This window comes from Acomys minous (genome assembly GCF_964271855.1).
Source record: "Acomys minous genome assembly, chromosome: 2".
Taxonomy (NCBI): Eukaryota; Metazoa; Chordata; class Mammalia; order Rodentia; family Muridae; genus Acomys; species Acomys minous.
In genome coordinates, this window is record NC_140484.1 from 133,375,150 (window position 1) to 133,388,037 (window position 12,888).

General features: G+C 47.9%; 1 protein-coding gene across 2 annotated transcripts in view; it reads left to right on the forward strand.

The window, feature by feature from the left end:
• Positions 1-5,294: 5,294 nt before the first annotated feature.
• The window catches only part of FCHSD2 (FCH and double SH3 domains 2), a 177,616-nt gene continuing 170,022 nt past the window's right edge, over positions 5,295-12,888 (forward strand). The window contains exons 1-2 of one of the 2 annotated variants that reach the window (XM_084772004.1): positions 5,295-6,185; positions 7,834-7,931. In XM_084772004.1, coding sequence (XP_084628130.1) covers positions 6,165-6,185; positions 7,834-7,931 — 119 coding nt within the window. In that variant the 5' untranslated portion in view covers positions 5,295-6,164. The remainder of the gene's footprint in view (positions 6,186-7,833; positions 7,932-12,888) is intronic. The other variant, XM_084772005.1, reaches the window with a different exon arrangement.

Below are 12,888 nucleotides of genomic sequence, written 5' to 3' on the forward strand. Positions count from 1 at the left end.
TCTCTCCTTCTACCATGTGGGGCCTGGGGATCGAACTCAGGTCGTCAGGCTTGGCAGCAGGCTCCTTTACCCACCAAGCTATCTTGCCAGCCTAGCCCCCTCCTCCTCCTCTTCCTCCTCCTCCTGCTCCCCCACAACAGAACTAGAACAACCTGGGCCAGCACAATTGGAAGCACTTGTATAAACAGTCCCGTTTCATTCTCGCCACGACTCTGCTACCATCCGCTCTCCCCTTTCACAGAACAAGGGAAGCCATTAAAGAAAACAGCTTTCAGAGTGTCAAGGACCCAGAGAGAGGCAGGAGAGGGAACATGCCACCTAACTGAAATGTTTTCCTTGATCATGATCACTGAATTATCATGCTTCCGCCCACCCGGCTGCTCTATGCCTTGATACCTGGTTTTCAGAGCTGTAATCACAGTGCAACTACTGGTGGAAGCTCTGTTTGGTACCCGGCATAGACAGTCACTCAGCCTTCTCTGTTGCATCCAGACTGGCAGCCACCGGCTTACATGCCTACTCAGCCCTTTATATATTACATATACCTGACAATTCATTTAGCCTGCACAGCAGTCCCCGTAAGAGGGAGACGGGAGAAAAAAAAAATCTGTTATCATTTCACAGAAATGGAAACCAAGGCTGAAGTGACATGCCTGGAAACAAGCACCTAACAAAGATAAGGTGAGAACTTTAGTTTCATGTCTCCTAATTTCAAAATCATGTGTCTGTCAACTCCAAAGATAGCCCTGGGGTTGACACTCCTGTCCTTATGCTCTGGCTTGTCATAGGCAAGAGCCCCAAATGACTAGGTCATGCCTTCTTCCATTGATTGCTGCTAAAGGACATGCCTTTGGGCTTAAATCTCCTCTACCATCTGATAGGACCAGGCCGCAGACATTCCTGGCCTCACATTTCCCAATCACTGTTGTGACCTCTGGTTATGCACTGGGATGAGGAGCTCTTTGGGACAGAGGCCTGGTCTCACCCTCAGAGACCTACTTGTGATTAAGCCCAGAATAAGGAACTTGCTGAGGAACAGTGCATGGGATCCAGGGCTTGGTTCTGCTACCAATTCACTGTGTGCTGCAGGGGAAACCCCTCCCTTTTCTGGTGGCTGGATTAGGAGTCTGTCCTGAGAGCTGCCTAGATAAGACAGGTATGACTGGAGGGCTGTGGTGAGGGAATCTACACAGAGAAGAGTGAAGGAGGACAGTGGGGGAAGGAAAGGTGGCCGAGGTAGGATGAGGTGAATGAAAGTGGTCCTCAAGCCCAAGCATCTTCAGCAGTGCCCTCAGTTGGGCTTGGTGAAGCCCAGGCAGGAATGACCAGCATCTGGATGCTCTGTCAAAAATTCCTGAGGTGCTCACGCCAAGGTTGGAGGATAATGACAGAGAAGAAAGGAAGTGGAAAGGGCTGTGGGAGTGTGTGTGTGTACATGCTTGTGTATCATGTGCTTTTGTGTGCCTGTTGTGTCTTGGTGCAGCATGGGAAGGTGGACAGGAGAGCACCTATTTAGGTGTAGCCACAAAAGGACTTTTTTTTTTTTTTTAAGAGAGGGTTTCTCTGTGTAGCCTTGGCTGTCCTAGACTCGCTTTGTAGACCAGGCTGGTCTCAAACTCACAACGATCCACTCCTGCATGCTGGGATCAAAGGCGTGTGCCACCACGCCCGGCTACAAAAGGACTTTTGTATACTTTGCTTCCAGGAACTATCCAGAATATCAGGGGATCTGACCTCCACCAGGCCAGCTTTTAATCCTGGTTCTGACTTTCAGTCACCCTCGTCCATGTGCTTACTACAGCTCTGGAGTCAGAGGGATCCAGAGACCAGGGCTGGCTCTGAGACCCTGGGTAGTTCATTTCATGTGTGAGCCTCAGTCTGTGGAAATGGGGTCATATGTACTATGAGGAGACATCGTAAGAGCAGAAAGCAATGCAAAGAGCATGCCCATTTCAACGTCTGGAGCGCGGAGGAACAAGCACTAGGTGATAGTTTCTTTCCACAGTAAGGATTCCACACGTGGTCTCTCGGGTGGAAAGGAGCCAGTACCTGTTGTATAGCCCCCAGGGGTTTGGTCTGCCTGAAAAACCTTCATGAGATCCAAAGAGATCTGTACTAATTCTGTCTCTGAGGGCACAGAGCATGCTGCTCTGTAGATCTCCCTTCAATAACCTAAGGGATTTTCCTGGTAGCTTTGTTCTTACTTATATAACAAGCAAAACTCTTCAAGTCCCCATACTTGTCGGAAGAGGTACATTCAAGTTAGGCATCCACAGATCATAGGAACCCCTTGCACCATCCCCTACTTTATGCTCCCAAGTCTGCTTTATTCCTGGAGGCATTAGTTACCTTTTTGGATCTGTGACGTGACACCCGATAGCAGCGACTTAAGCAAAGAAGGGTTTATCTTGGCTTATGCTGTAAGGGGATGCAGGTCACCATGGAAGTCAGTGGGAGTGAGCAGGAGTCAGTAAACGATTAAGGCTGCCCCTCAGCCTGCTTCCTCCTCCCCCTGCTCTGCATTCACCCTGGGCCCCAGTCTACGGGTTAGTGTGGTTCACACTCAGGGTGGACCTTTCCTCTTTAGCTAAGTCTCTCTAGAAACAACCTTAAGAGACATGCCTGGAGGTGTGTTTCCCAGAAGATTCCAAATCCAGTCAAGGTGATAATAAAGACTGACTCATCATACGGGGAGAGAAATATCCTGATTCCTTTAAATATTCTTCATGGAGGACAATGCATAATAGAAGGATTTGGGTTCTGGATCCAAACCCATCACTTCAGGGCAAGTCACTTGTCGCCTGTGGGTCTTTGGGTCCTTATCTGTAGAAATGAAGACCATAATAGTATGTCATGGGGTTATTGTAAACATTAGCTTGTTTACATAAGGTTACATAAGGTTACATAAACCTTAAGGAAGTTTAGGATTTGAAAAAAGGCACATTTGCAAATTAAATTTAAAAAAAGATTTATTATTTTAGGCGTACAAGTGTTTTGCCTACCTATATGTGTGTGGTCCAGGTGTGTGCCTGAGGCTGGCAGAAACCAGAAAATGGCACTGGATTCCCCTGGGACTGGAGTTACAGTCACTAGTGAGAGGCTTTGTGGGTGCTGGGAATTGAACCCTGGTCCTCTGCAAGAGCAACAAATGCTCTTAACTGATGAGCCTACTCCCCAGCCCCCTTTTCTTTCTGTTACATTTATGTATTTATTTGAGACAGGATCCCTGTAGATAAACTGGGCTGCCTTGAGATCCTTCTGCTTCACCCTGCCAAGTGCTGAGATTACACTAATAGATGTTTCACACCACGTATAGGATCATTTACCGTATGCTATAATGGGCCCCGATATCCATTCAGTGCCCAGCAGATCAGTAGTCTAGACTAGATACCAAATCTTCTAACACCCAGAAACTTTATGTCCTCAGTATTCACTTTCAAGGAGGTGGAGGAGGGTAACCCCTGAGCCACAGCAGCTGCCCTCAGGACTAGCATTTGGCAAACCTTGGTCAGGCACCTGCTGCCGCCAGGACATCTGGGCAGGCGCTGTAGTTTGGAACTCCACGTGGGTGGTTCTGCCGTGCTCACTTCCACATCCTAGTGCTTGGTGTAAGCGACACATAAAGTAGGGGGGCAGCAAATATTTTATCAATGAATGAGGGAATGACTGGACTTTTGAGTACTGGCCACGTGCCAGGAGAAATTCTAAGTAGTACCGCATGCCTGCAAGAACAGTTTATACCCCCATTTTGGTTTTGTTTTGTTGTTGTTTTGAGACAGGGTCTCTTTGTGTAGCCTTGGCTGTCCTGGACTAGCATTGTAGACCAGGCTGACCTCGAACTCACAGGGATCCACCTGCCTCTGCCTCCTAAGTGCTGGGATTTAAAGGGGTGCACCACCACGCCCTGCTATACCTCCATTTTGTTAAGGAAGGAAACAGAAGCTGGAGGAGTCAAGCGAGGCCCAGTGTGAGGCTGAGAACAGGCTCATCTCCTGACCTCCAGTAGCTGCCCTCCGGTGGTGGTCAGGACTCTGGGTACCTATCCACTGTGCCCTTGCCTCAGGCCTTCCCTGCTCTGACTGAGGACACAGGTGGCGAATGGCTTCCAGGAAACAGCAGAGCAGGTTTTCTCATTTATACACAGCTCTAGAGTTCTGACACCGATGTTATTTCCCCACACAAGAGTGTGGGTAAACTCCATGTTCAAGCACCTGGGTCCAAGCTTCTCCATCTTCTGGCCACAGAGCCAATAGGTTATCTGGCAAGTCACCCTGGTCTACTCAGGCCTCACTGAACTTCCTTTTTGGCCTGAACTGTGTTTCTGAGAACAGTTATTCTGTATTGAGTTCTGTATTCGGGGTGTGTGTGTGTGTGTGAGATCCAGCTCACACTGGGGCTATGTGTGGATCTGTGGCTCAAAGCAAGTGTGAGGAACGAGGAAGATGGTTTTCTACTACTCCAAGCAACCCAAGGGAGCCTGACCACCCTCCTCAGGTGGTCTGGACAGAGCCGGAAGATGCTCCATGGGGACCATGCTGAGAATGAGCACTGTCACCGGCAGATGAGGTGGAGTTCATCCAACCAGCTCAGGACAGGCAAAGTGGGCTGACCGAGAAGGCTTCCTAGTTCCTTCAGAGGGTTCCTCCTGGGCCCTTCCCGTCTCCCTACGGCTCTTATTCTCCAACTATTCTTTTCCTCTGCCATGCTGGTGATGAAGCCAGGGCCTCTCAGGCTGCTAGGCATGGGCTCTAACAGCCCTTGCTTCTTTATAACCCATAGAACCCTTCCTCACTCCCGGAGTCTAGCCAGGCCACGTGACCTTGAGACCAGCGCCACTCCTCTGTGGACACCATATTTGTGATATGGGAGCGCCTGCCTCAAGAGATTTTTCCAGTCGACCCCACGATCTCTGGCTAAGTGCTCTGTGATAGAGAGCCATTCGTTCCTTTGCCTGGCAATTTTATGTTATTTCCACCTGTTCTCCTCCAAAGGCATAGGTTTGGCACCTGCGGCCAGTTGTAAAAGGACTTATAAATTCTCAGTTTTTCAGCGACCCTCTAGCTGACTAGGAGGGTGGGTACCCTGAGGGACTGAGGGGAAGCCACAATCCGGAATTCTCCTCGCTACCCCCTTTTCACTGCAAACAATCCTACTGTGAGCATAGTCCCCTCTACTCATGCCAAATTCCCACACAAATGGTGCAGCCACCGACGCAAGCAGGAGGCGGGGGCGGCCTGTGCGCGTGCGTCGGCGCAGAGTCCTCTCCCGCCCACGTGCGCGCTCCCGGTAGGAGTCGCGCGCCCCTACGGGCTGGCGGGAAGGCGCGCGGGAAGCCCCCAGCTGCTTCTTTGGTGTTGGGGGAGGGAGGAGGGGAAGCGTCCGGAACGTTCCACCACCAGAGGGAACCGGGGTATTTTTTCAAGTCCTCGCTCCCGTTTCCACCCTTCCCCTCCTCCGACCAATCCATTAAGTTTCTCCCCCACCCCTCCGCCCTTCTCACACCGGAGATCCGGAGCCCCGTGGCGCGGCCTCGCTCCCCGCCGAAGCAGGCGGTGGCCAGCAGCGCTTCCCTCTACCGCCGGAGCGGGGCGCTGTGGCGCGCGCCGGGGCCGGAAATTCCCGCGGCCTGAATGGTTGGCGGAGCCCTAGCGGGGAGCGCTAGGACGCCGCCTTCCTCCTTCTCGGGCCGGGCGGGGGCGTTGGGCACCGCGAGGGCCGGGCTGCCCGAGTGGGTGGGGGGTCGCCGCGTCAGCCAGCTGCAGCCGAGCCGCGGCAGGCGGCGAGCGCGGACCAGGCGGCCGCTCCTCCTCAGCCGCCCCGCAAGCCGCGAGCCCCCCAGCGCCCCCCGCTCCCGGCCCCCGCCCCCTGGCCGTCCCCGCCTCCTTCCCTCACACACCCCCCGGGCCGCCCGGGCCCCAGGCCTTCCCGGCGCTCCTCCTCCTTCTCTCCACACTCGCTGCGACCCGAGTGCTCCTGCCGCCTGCCTGCCTGCCTGCCTCGCAGCCTCCGGGGCGATTCCTCGTCCTCCTCCGGCTCTCCTTTCACACACAAGCGCGCGCCCTGGCTCGCTGGGCGGCCCCCTTCCCTCCAGCCCTCTTCACCCTCACAGTCCTTTAAACGCCGCCGTCGGGGGGTGGGCGGAGGATTGATGTCCCTTCAGCATCATGCAGCCGCCGCCGAGGAAGGTAAGGGCGCTTTGGAGATTTGGGGGTGGTGGTGGTGCGTACAAAGAACGCGGCTGGGGCGACCGCTGCGCCCCCTCCCCCTTCCCGCAAGGGGCCGTGACCGCTCTCGCCTCTTGGCTTGTCACTGAGTTGCCGCCCGCTCCAGGCAGGGGGTCGCGTGCTTGGGGTGTCTTACCGACGGAGGGGCGGCCAGTGCTTATGCCCTGTACTAGGGAGGACACCTCCCTCCCCCCCAGACGTTCGTTAGAGTTTTTCGGGCATGCATGTGTGTGTCTGTCTGCATGGCAGTGCTGTCCAGTGCAAAGTGCGTTCTCGGGGCTGCACGGAGAAGAGGCGGGGGGGGGGGAGCCCCTGCAGATTTTCAGAGCCTTGTGCGTGTGGGATTGTTTAGTCTGCTCCGGGTTCGAGCGTCCCAGTCGCTTGTCGACACCCCACCCACTGGCACATTTGCGGGTGGGGGACTTGTTTCAAGTCTAGCCCCAAGATTTGGCCTGTTTTTCCCACGGGGCTGCCGAAAAGAAGTTGGAACGGTCTCCGCCCTCCCACCCCAAAGGAAAGCAAATTAAGGATTGACGGGTCCTGCCTAACCCGCCCCCCACCCCCACCCCGGGCTTTTGCCCCGCCTCGGGCTAGGGGTCCAGGGAAACGGTGGAGCTTCCAGGACCTGGCGACGCGTGGCTTGAACACTATGGTTGGGGTTTGGATGGCCTGGGTGGCAGTGACGGGTGCTCTGGGGCTTGCCAGCAGCTTCCCCGCTGCGCCCTTCGCCACCTTTCCTGGCAGCTAAGGCTGTGTCCTTGTCTTTTAAAAATCTTTTAGATGGATACTAGGTATCTACTCTGAGCATTGGGTAGAGGCAGTTATATCCTATCCTCCGCTTGTGGGCAAACATTTTGCCCAATGAGTAGCTAATCTGTTTCCTTTTTTTCTTTTCTTAATTTGAATTTTCTCCAGTTAACCCATACTCTCAATCCGCTTCCTCCTGCACGTGTACCCCACCTCTCCATGTAGCTTTGCGCTGGTGGTCGGGATTCCACCATAATCACAAACCAATTGGAGCCCCCTGGGTCTGGCCTGGTCGGGGTGGCTCCGGCCAGCTGGCTTTGGCGGGTCTTGCTATCTGAAGTGGGCTGCCACCTGGCCCGGCTCGCTGGGTTAGTTTAAAAGCCCTGCATATGCTGGAAGGTCACTTTTGCGTTCTCCTTTGTGAGAACGAGATTGTGATTTGATGCGTTGTCAGAGTAGAGGGCATCATTTTGAGGCGTGTATTTTTTTTTGCAGCCATTATGGAATATTTTATGTAGTTATGCATATTATTTCATGATTGTGTAAATTTCAGTCGCTAGGTAATAGGTACTGCTCCTGGTGGTTAATGTCTGTATCTTTGGAAAGAAAGAGAAGAATGATAGTTTACACTCCTTTAAAATGAAATTTTTATGCTTGTGAGTTTTTATTGGGCCTCTGTTTTTTATTCTTTGCCTATTTTTTCTTCATTAAACATAGGTAAGTAATAAAATTATGTGGCAAATACGAACTTTTTGTTCTTCAGGGAGAGGAACACTAGAAGTATACAAACACTGTCGTCTAACTGTCCTTAAGTAATTTTTTGTTCAAATTGTAGTAAAAAGCCTTCATAAATATGTTTTAGGTGAAAGTTACACAAGAACTGAAAAACATTCAAGGTGAGCAGATGACAAAACTTCAAGCCAAACATCAAGCAGAATGTGATTTACTTGAAGATATGAGGTAAGATTACAGTGAAGAGTTGGAGAACTTCTGTATCTGCTGCCCAGACCTTTGAGTTGCCAAGCCCCGGGATCTGATGATGGAATTTCCTTTGGGATTTCCTGCTTTCAGGCTGTAGAGTTTTGACTCAGCTGGAAATTAGAACTGGAACTAACACCATGCAAACTTTTGCTCAATGTACATATACTATTGAAAAGTAAAGGCCTTGAGAGTCTGTCAGTCAGTTTGTAGCACTCAACTGGGACTTCTTACACCTTCCCACAGAGTTGTTACTTATTGGCTTCAATAATTCTACACAGACTTTTAAGCTAACCCTTGTGGGTAATGGCTAATATCGGGGATGAGCCAGTCACCCCAGATGACACTATACCAGCACTATTTGTTAAAACACGGCAAGTGTAACTTTGTCTTTGAATGTGAAATTTAGTGAAAACTATTTGTCATGTTTTAGGAAAGCTACCTATATTCATAATCAGGGGAACTCTGAATTTAATAGATAAGACATTGTACTAACATTGTGAAAATGAATGTTATAACTGAGAATAGTAAGATGGACATGTTGCCATGTATATGAAATTTTAGTAATCCTAGCACACTGGAAGCTGAGGAGGAGGAGGAGCACAAGTTCTAGACCAGCCTAGGTTATGTAAGGAAACCCTGTGTGTGTGTGTATGTGTGTGTATGTGTGTGTATGTGTATATATATATATGTATGTGTATATATATATGTATATATATATATATATATATATATATATATATTCAGAAAGTAGGAATTACTTCTATCTATATTTGTTTTTTTGAGACAGGGTTTCTTTGTGTAGCCTTAGCTGTCCTGGAATTTTCATTGTAGACCAAGTTGGCTTTCAACTCAGAAATCTACTTGCCTCTGCCTCCTGCTGGGATTAAAGTTGTGCCCCTTCTCCCTGTCCCTCCCTCCCTCCCTCCCTCCCTCTCTTCCTCCTTCTCCCTTCTTCACTCCTTCTCCTTTTTTTTTTTCTGTAGTACTGGCTGTTCTCGAACTCACTGTGTGGACCAGGCTGGTCTGGATCTCACCGAGGTTCTCCTCCCTCTGTCTCTCAGTGCTGGGATTAAAGGCGTGCATCACTATGCCTAGCCTGCCACTTATTTAACAATCCTGTAGTACAAACTGACAGCTCAACAAATGTTTTTGTAAAGGATAAAAGATAATTTTCATATTCAAATAGAGTAGCTCCATTTCTTTTATAATAGTTATCAAATTGGAATTAAATCTGTAAACCATCAGTTGGCTATTTTCCCCATAGCATCCTAACGTCATGTTTCATTGAAAACATTGTCATATTGTTTTAGGATAAAATTATGTATGTTTTGTATAACTAAGCTGTTCATGTCCAAAAGATTTTATTTTATTTATTTATTTTTGGTTTTTTGAGACAGAGTTTCTCTGTGTGTAGCCTTGGCTGTCCTGGACTCCCTTCGTAGACCAGGCTGGCCTTGAACTCACAGAGATCCTCCTGCCTCTGCCTCCCGAGTGCTGGGATTAAAGGCGTGCGCCACCACACCAGGCCTCCAAAAGATTTTAAAAAGTGTTCTTCCCCTCCTCCCCTACTGCCATGCTTACTTTAGACACTTCTTATGAGCATGTCTTTCTAGGATTTCTAAGGTATATAAATACATTTCATTCATTTTGAATATACCAGGATTGTTCTTCTGACTAGAAACTGTTGTTTAATTCTAAATTTGTTTCTCTTTTAAAATAATTCTTTAGATTTTGTGTGTGTGCGCGCGCGTGTGCATGTGCCATGTGAATATAGATACATATGGAGACCAGATGGGGGTGTTGAATCTCTGGAGCTAGAGCTGCCGGGCCGTTATAAGCCTCCTGATGTGGGAGCTAGGAACTGAGCTCAGCTCTTCTAGAAGATCAGGAAGTGCACTTAGCCACCAACCCATCTTTGTAGCTTCTTGTTTCTCTTTCTATACCTTGCTGTTTTGTTTTCTTCCTATGGCCTCGTGGTGAGAGCATGGGTATTTGTTTTAAGTGGTACTGGGCATTGAACCCCAAGGCCTTGTGCACACTAAGCATGTGCTATGCCACTGAGATACATTCGCAGCTCCCACAAATAAGTTTTGGATTAAAAAAAATTCCTTTGTAAGATACTAGAACTTGATGTGGTTAAAAGTTCAGGTTTAGACATCTGTTAAGCCCACCCAAGTAATTCAGTAGACATTTCTAGAGGAAAGAAATAATACTTTTCAGAAGGATTTCGGGAAAGAAAAGTTAGTGGTCATGAAGTGCCATTTATGGTGTCTTCAAAGGATTTCTTCTATCTATCTATCTATCTATCTATCTATCTATTTATCTTTTGTTTTTTCTACACAGGGTTTCTCTGTGTAGCCCTGGCTGTCCTGGACTCACTTTGAGACCAGGCTGGCCTTGAACTCACAGAGATCTGCCTGCCTCTGCCTCCCACAGTGCTGGGATTTCAGGAGTGTGTCACCATGCCTGGCTAAGGATTTTTTAATTGTACTCTTTTCTCATATTGTTTGCACTATAGTACAAGCGCTTACTGTCAGAAGTCTGGACATGAGAGTTACTCAGTCTTGGATTTCTGTCCAAACTCTTTTACCTCTTAGTCATGCTGACTTTTGAAAACTAACTTAATCTTTCCAAACTTCAGTTTTCTCATTTATAAATTGGCAATAGTGACTTTCATGTTTAAAGGTTATGATGATCAAAGGACAGTACATACAGATGCAACATATATTAAGCTAAGTTGTCTTGCTACTGTTTGAATTCTTTCTCATTTGTCCATTCTGCTTTGCATTATTATAACGATATTATTATTATTATTATAATCCTAACCATCATAACAATATCTTCACATTTTCCTTTCTTTACCTTCTTTATTAGTCCATCTTCCACATCGTAATCAGTTCCTCTTTCTGTGACCTTGTAGGTAAAGACCCAATACCTTGTCATAGTACAATGGCTGCAGGCTTCTTTTCTTGACTTAATTATTACCATTTTCTGCATCATTTCTCTTTTGGCCACTTGGGAATCTGATTATCTGTATTCTCTACGGTTGTGGTCTCCCTCTTTTTCTTTTTTGGCATTTTCATTTAGGTTTTTGGTATGGAACCTGGGCTGGCCTGGAACTTACTCTGTAGACCAGATTGGCCTTATATTTATGACCAGTCCACCTACCTGTCTGCTTCCTGAGGCCTGGGATTAGGTGTGTACCAGCCACCCCACCCATCTCCTTTGCTTTTTTTTTTTTTAACCTGACAGTTCTGGTTACCATTACTGTTGAAAGTTAATTATTTTGAGATCACAGAAGATTTTGATTTTGCATGGTTTTGGATACTTCACGCATGTGAATTCTTTAAAGTCAGAGGCTAAGTCTTTATTTGTATGTGCACAATTTTTATTACTTACTTATATTATGTTTTTGAGACAATATAGTCCTAACCAGCCTGGAACTTGCTATGTAGACCAGTTATTCTCCCATTTCTGCTAATGAGTACTGGGATTTCAGACAGGTACCATTATATCCTGCTTATGCGTTATGTATACATGTATACATGTATGTGTGTCAGTGTTCTATTGCTGTGAAGAGACACCATAGCCATGGCAACTCTTATAAAGGAAAGCACTTACCTGGGGCTTGCTTAGTTTCAGAGATTTAGTCCATTGTCATCATGGTCAGGAGCATGATGGCATGCAAGCAGACATGGTTCTGGAGAAGTGACTGTGAGTTCTACATCTGAATCCACAGGCAGCAGGAAAAGAGTGACACTGGGCCTGGCTTGGTCTTTTGAAACCTCAAAGCCCAACCCCCCCCCACAAGTGACAGACTTCCTTCAACAAGGCCAGACCTTCTAATCTCTCCCAAGTAGTGCTATTCCCTGATGTATAAGCATTCAGATATGTGAACCCATGGAGGGCCATTCTTATTCAAACCACCACAATGTGCGCGTGTGTGCGCACACGCATGTGTGTTGTGACTGTGCAGGAGAGAGAAGTTGATGGGTATTTTCATCAGTTGTTTTTCAACTAATTGTGTGTGCGTGTGCATGTGTGTGTGTTTGCCTGCCTGCCTGCCTGCCTGTCTGTCTATAAAGGGCAGAGGTTGTTGTCAGGTGTTTTTCTCAATCATTCCCATTTTATTTTCTGAGAGGTGGGTTCTCCTGCTGAGCTCCAAGATCGCCTATTAGGCTAGTCTAACTAATCTGCTTGCCACAGGGATCTTCTGTCTCTGGGACTACAAACACATTGCCATGTCTGTTTGGTTTCTTTATGTGGGTGCTGGGGAACCTGAACTCTAGTCCTTATGCCTGGCAATCACGTTATCCATGGAACCGTCTCCTTGGCCCCTCTCCATCTTGTTTGATTCAGGGTCTCTCACTGAACTGGGGCCCATTGGTTTAGGTAGACAGGCTGACTAACAGATGTCAGGGATCTTCTTGTCTGTCACTTTCTAGGCAAGCCTTACCACATCCTGCTTTTACATGTGTGCTGGACATCTGAACTCTGATCTTCACCTTGCACAGCCCCATTACTGTACTATTTGATGCAAAGTATATCTTCATTATATACGATGTATCTGGGCATGGTAGTTTATGCTTATAATCCCATCACTTGGGAGGCTGAGGCAGGAGAGTTGCCATGAGTGTGAGTCTACCCTGGGCTACATAGTGAATTTCAGACCAGATTAGGCTACTGAATGAGACCCTGTCTCAAAAACCAAAACCAAAACCAACCAACCCAATAAATAAAAATATAAATGCAGAGTTTGGTAGTGCATTAGGTGTTAGCATAATGTTTCAAAGGAATCAGTGCAGTCTTATTTACTCCAATATAATTGTAAGTAGCCTATACTGTGACCTGCTAAAACATGCTTTTAGGCCTCTCTGTCTCTATATCTGAGGTAAGAGATTTAATTTTTGTCTGCCCTGGTTCAAAGATGCTTTTG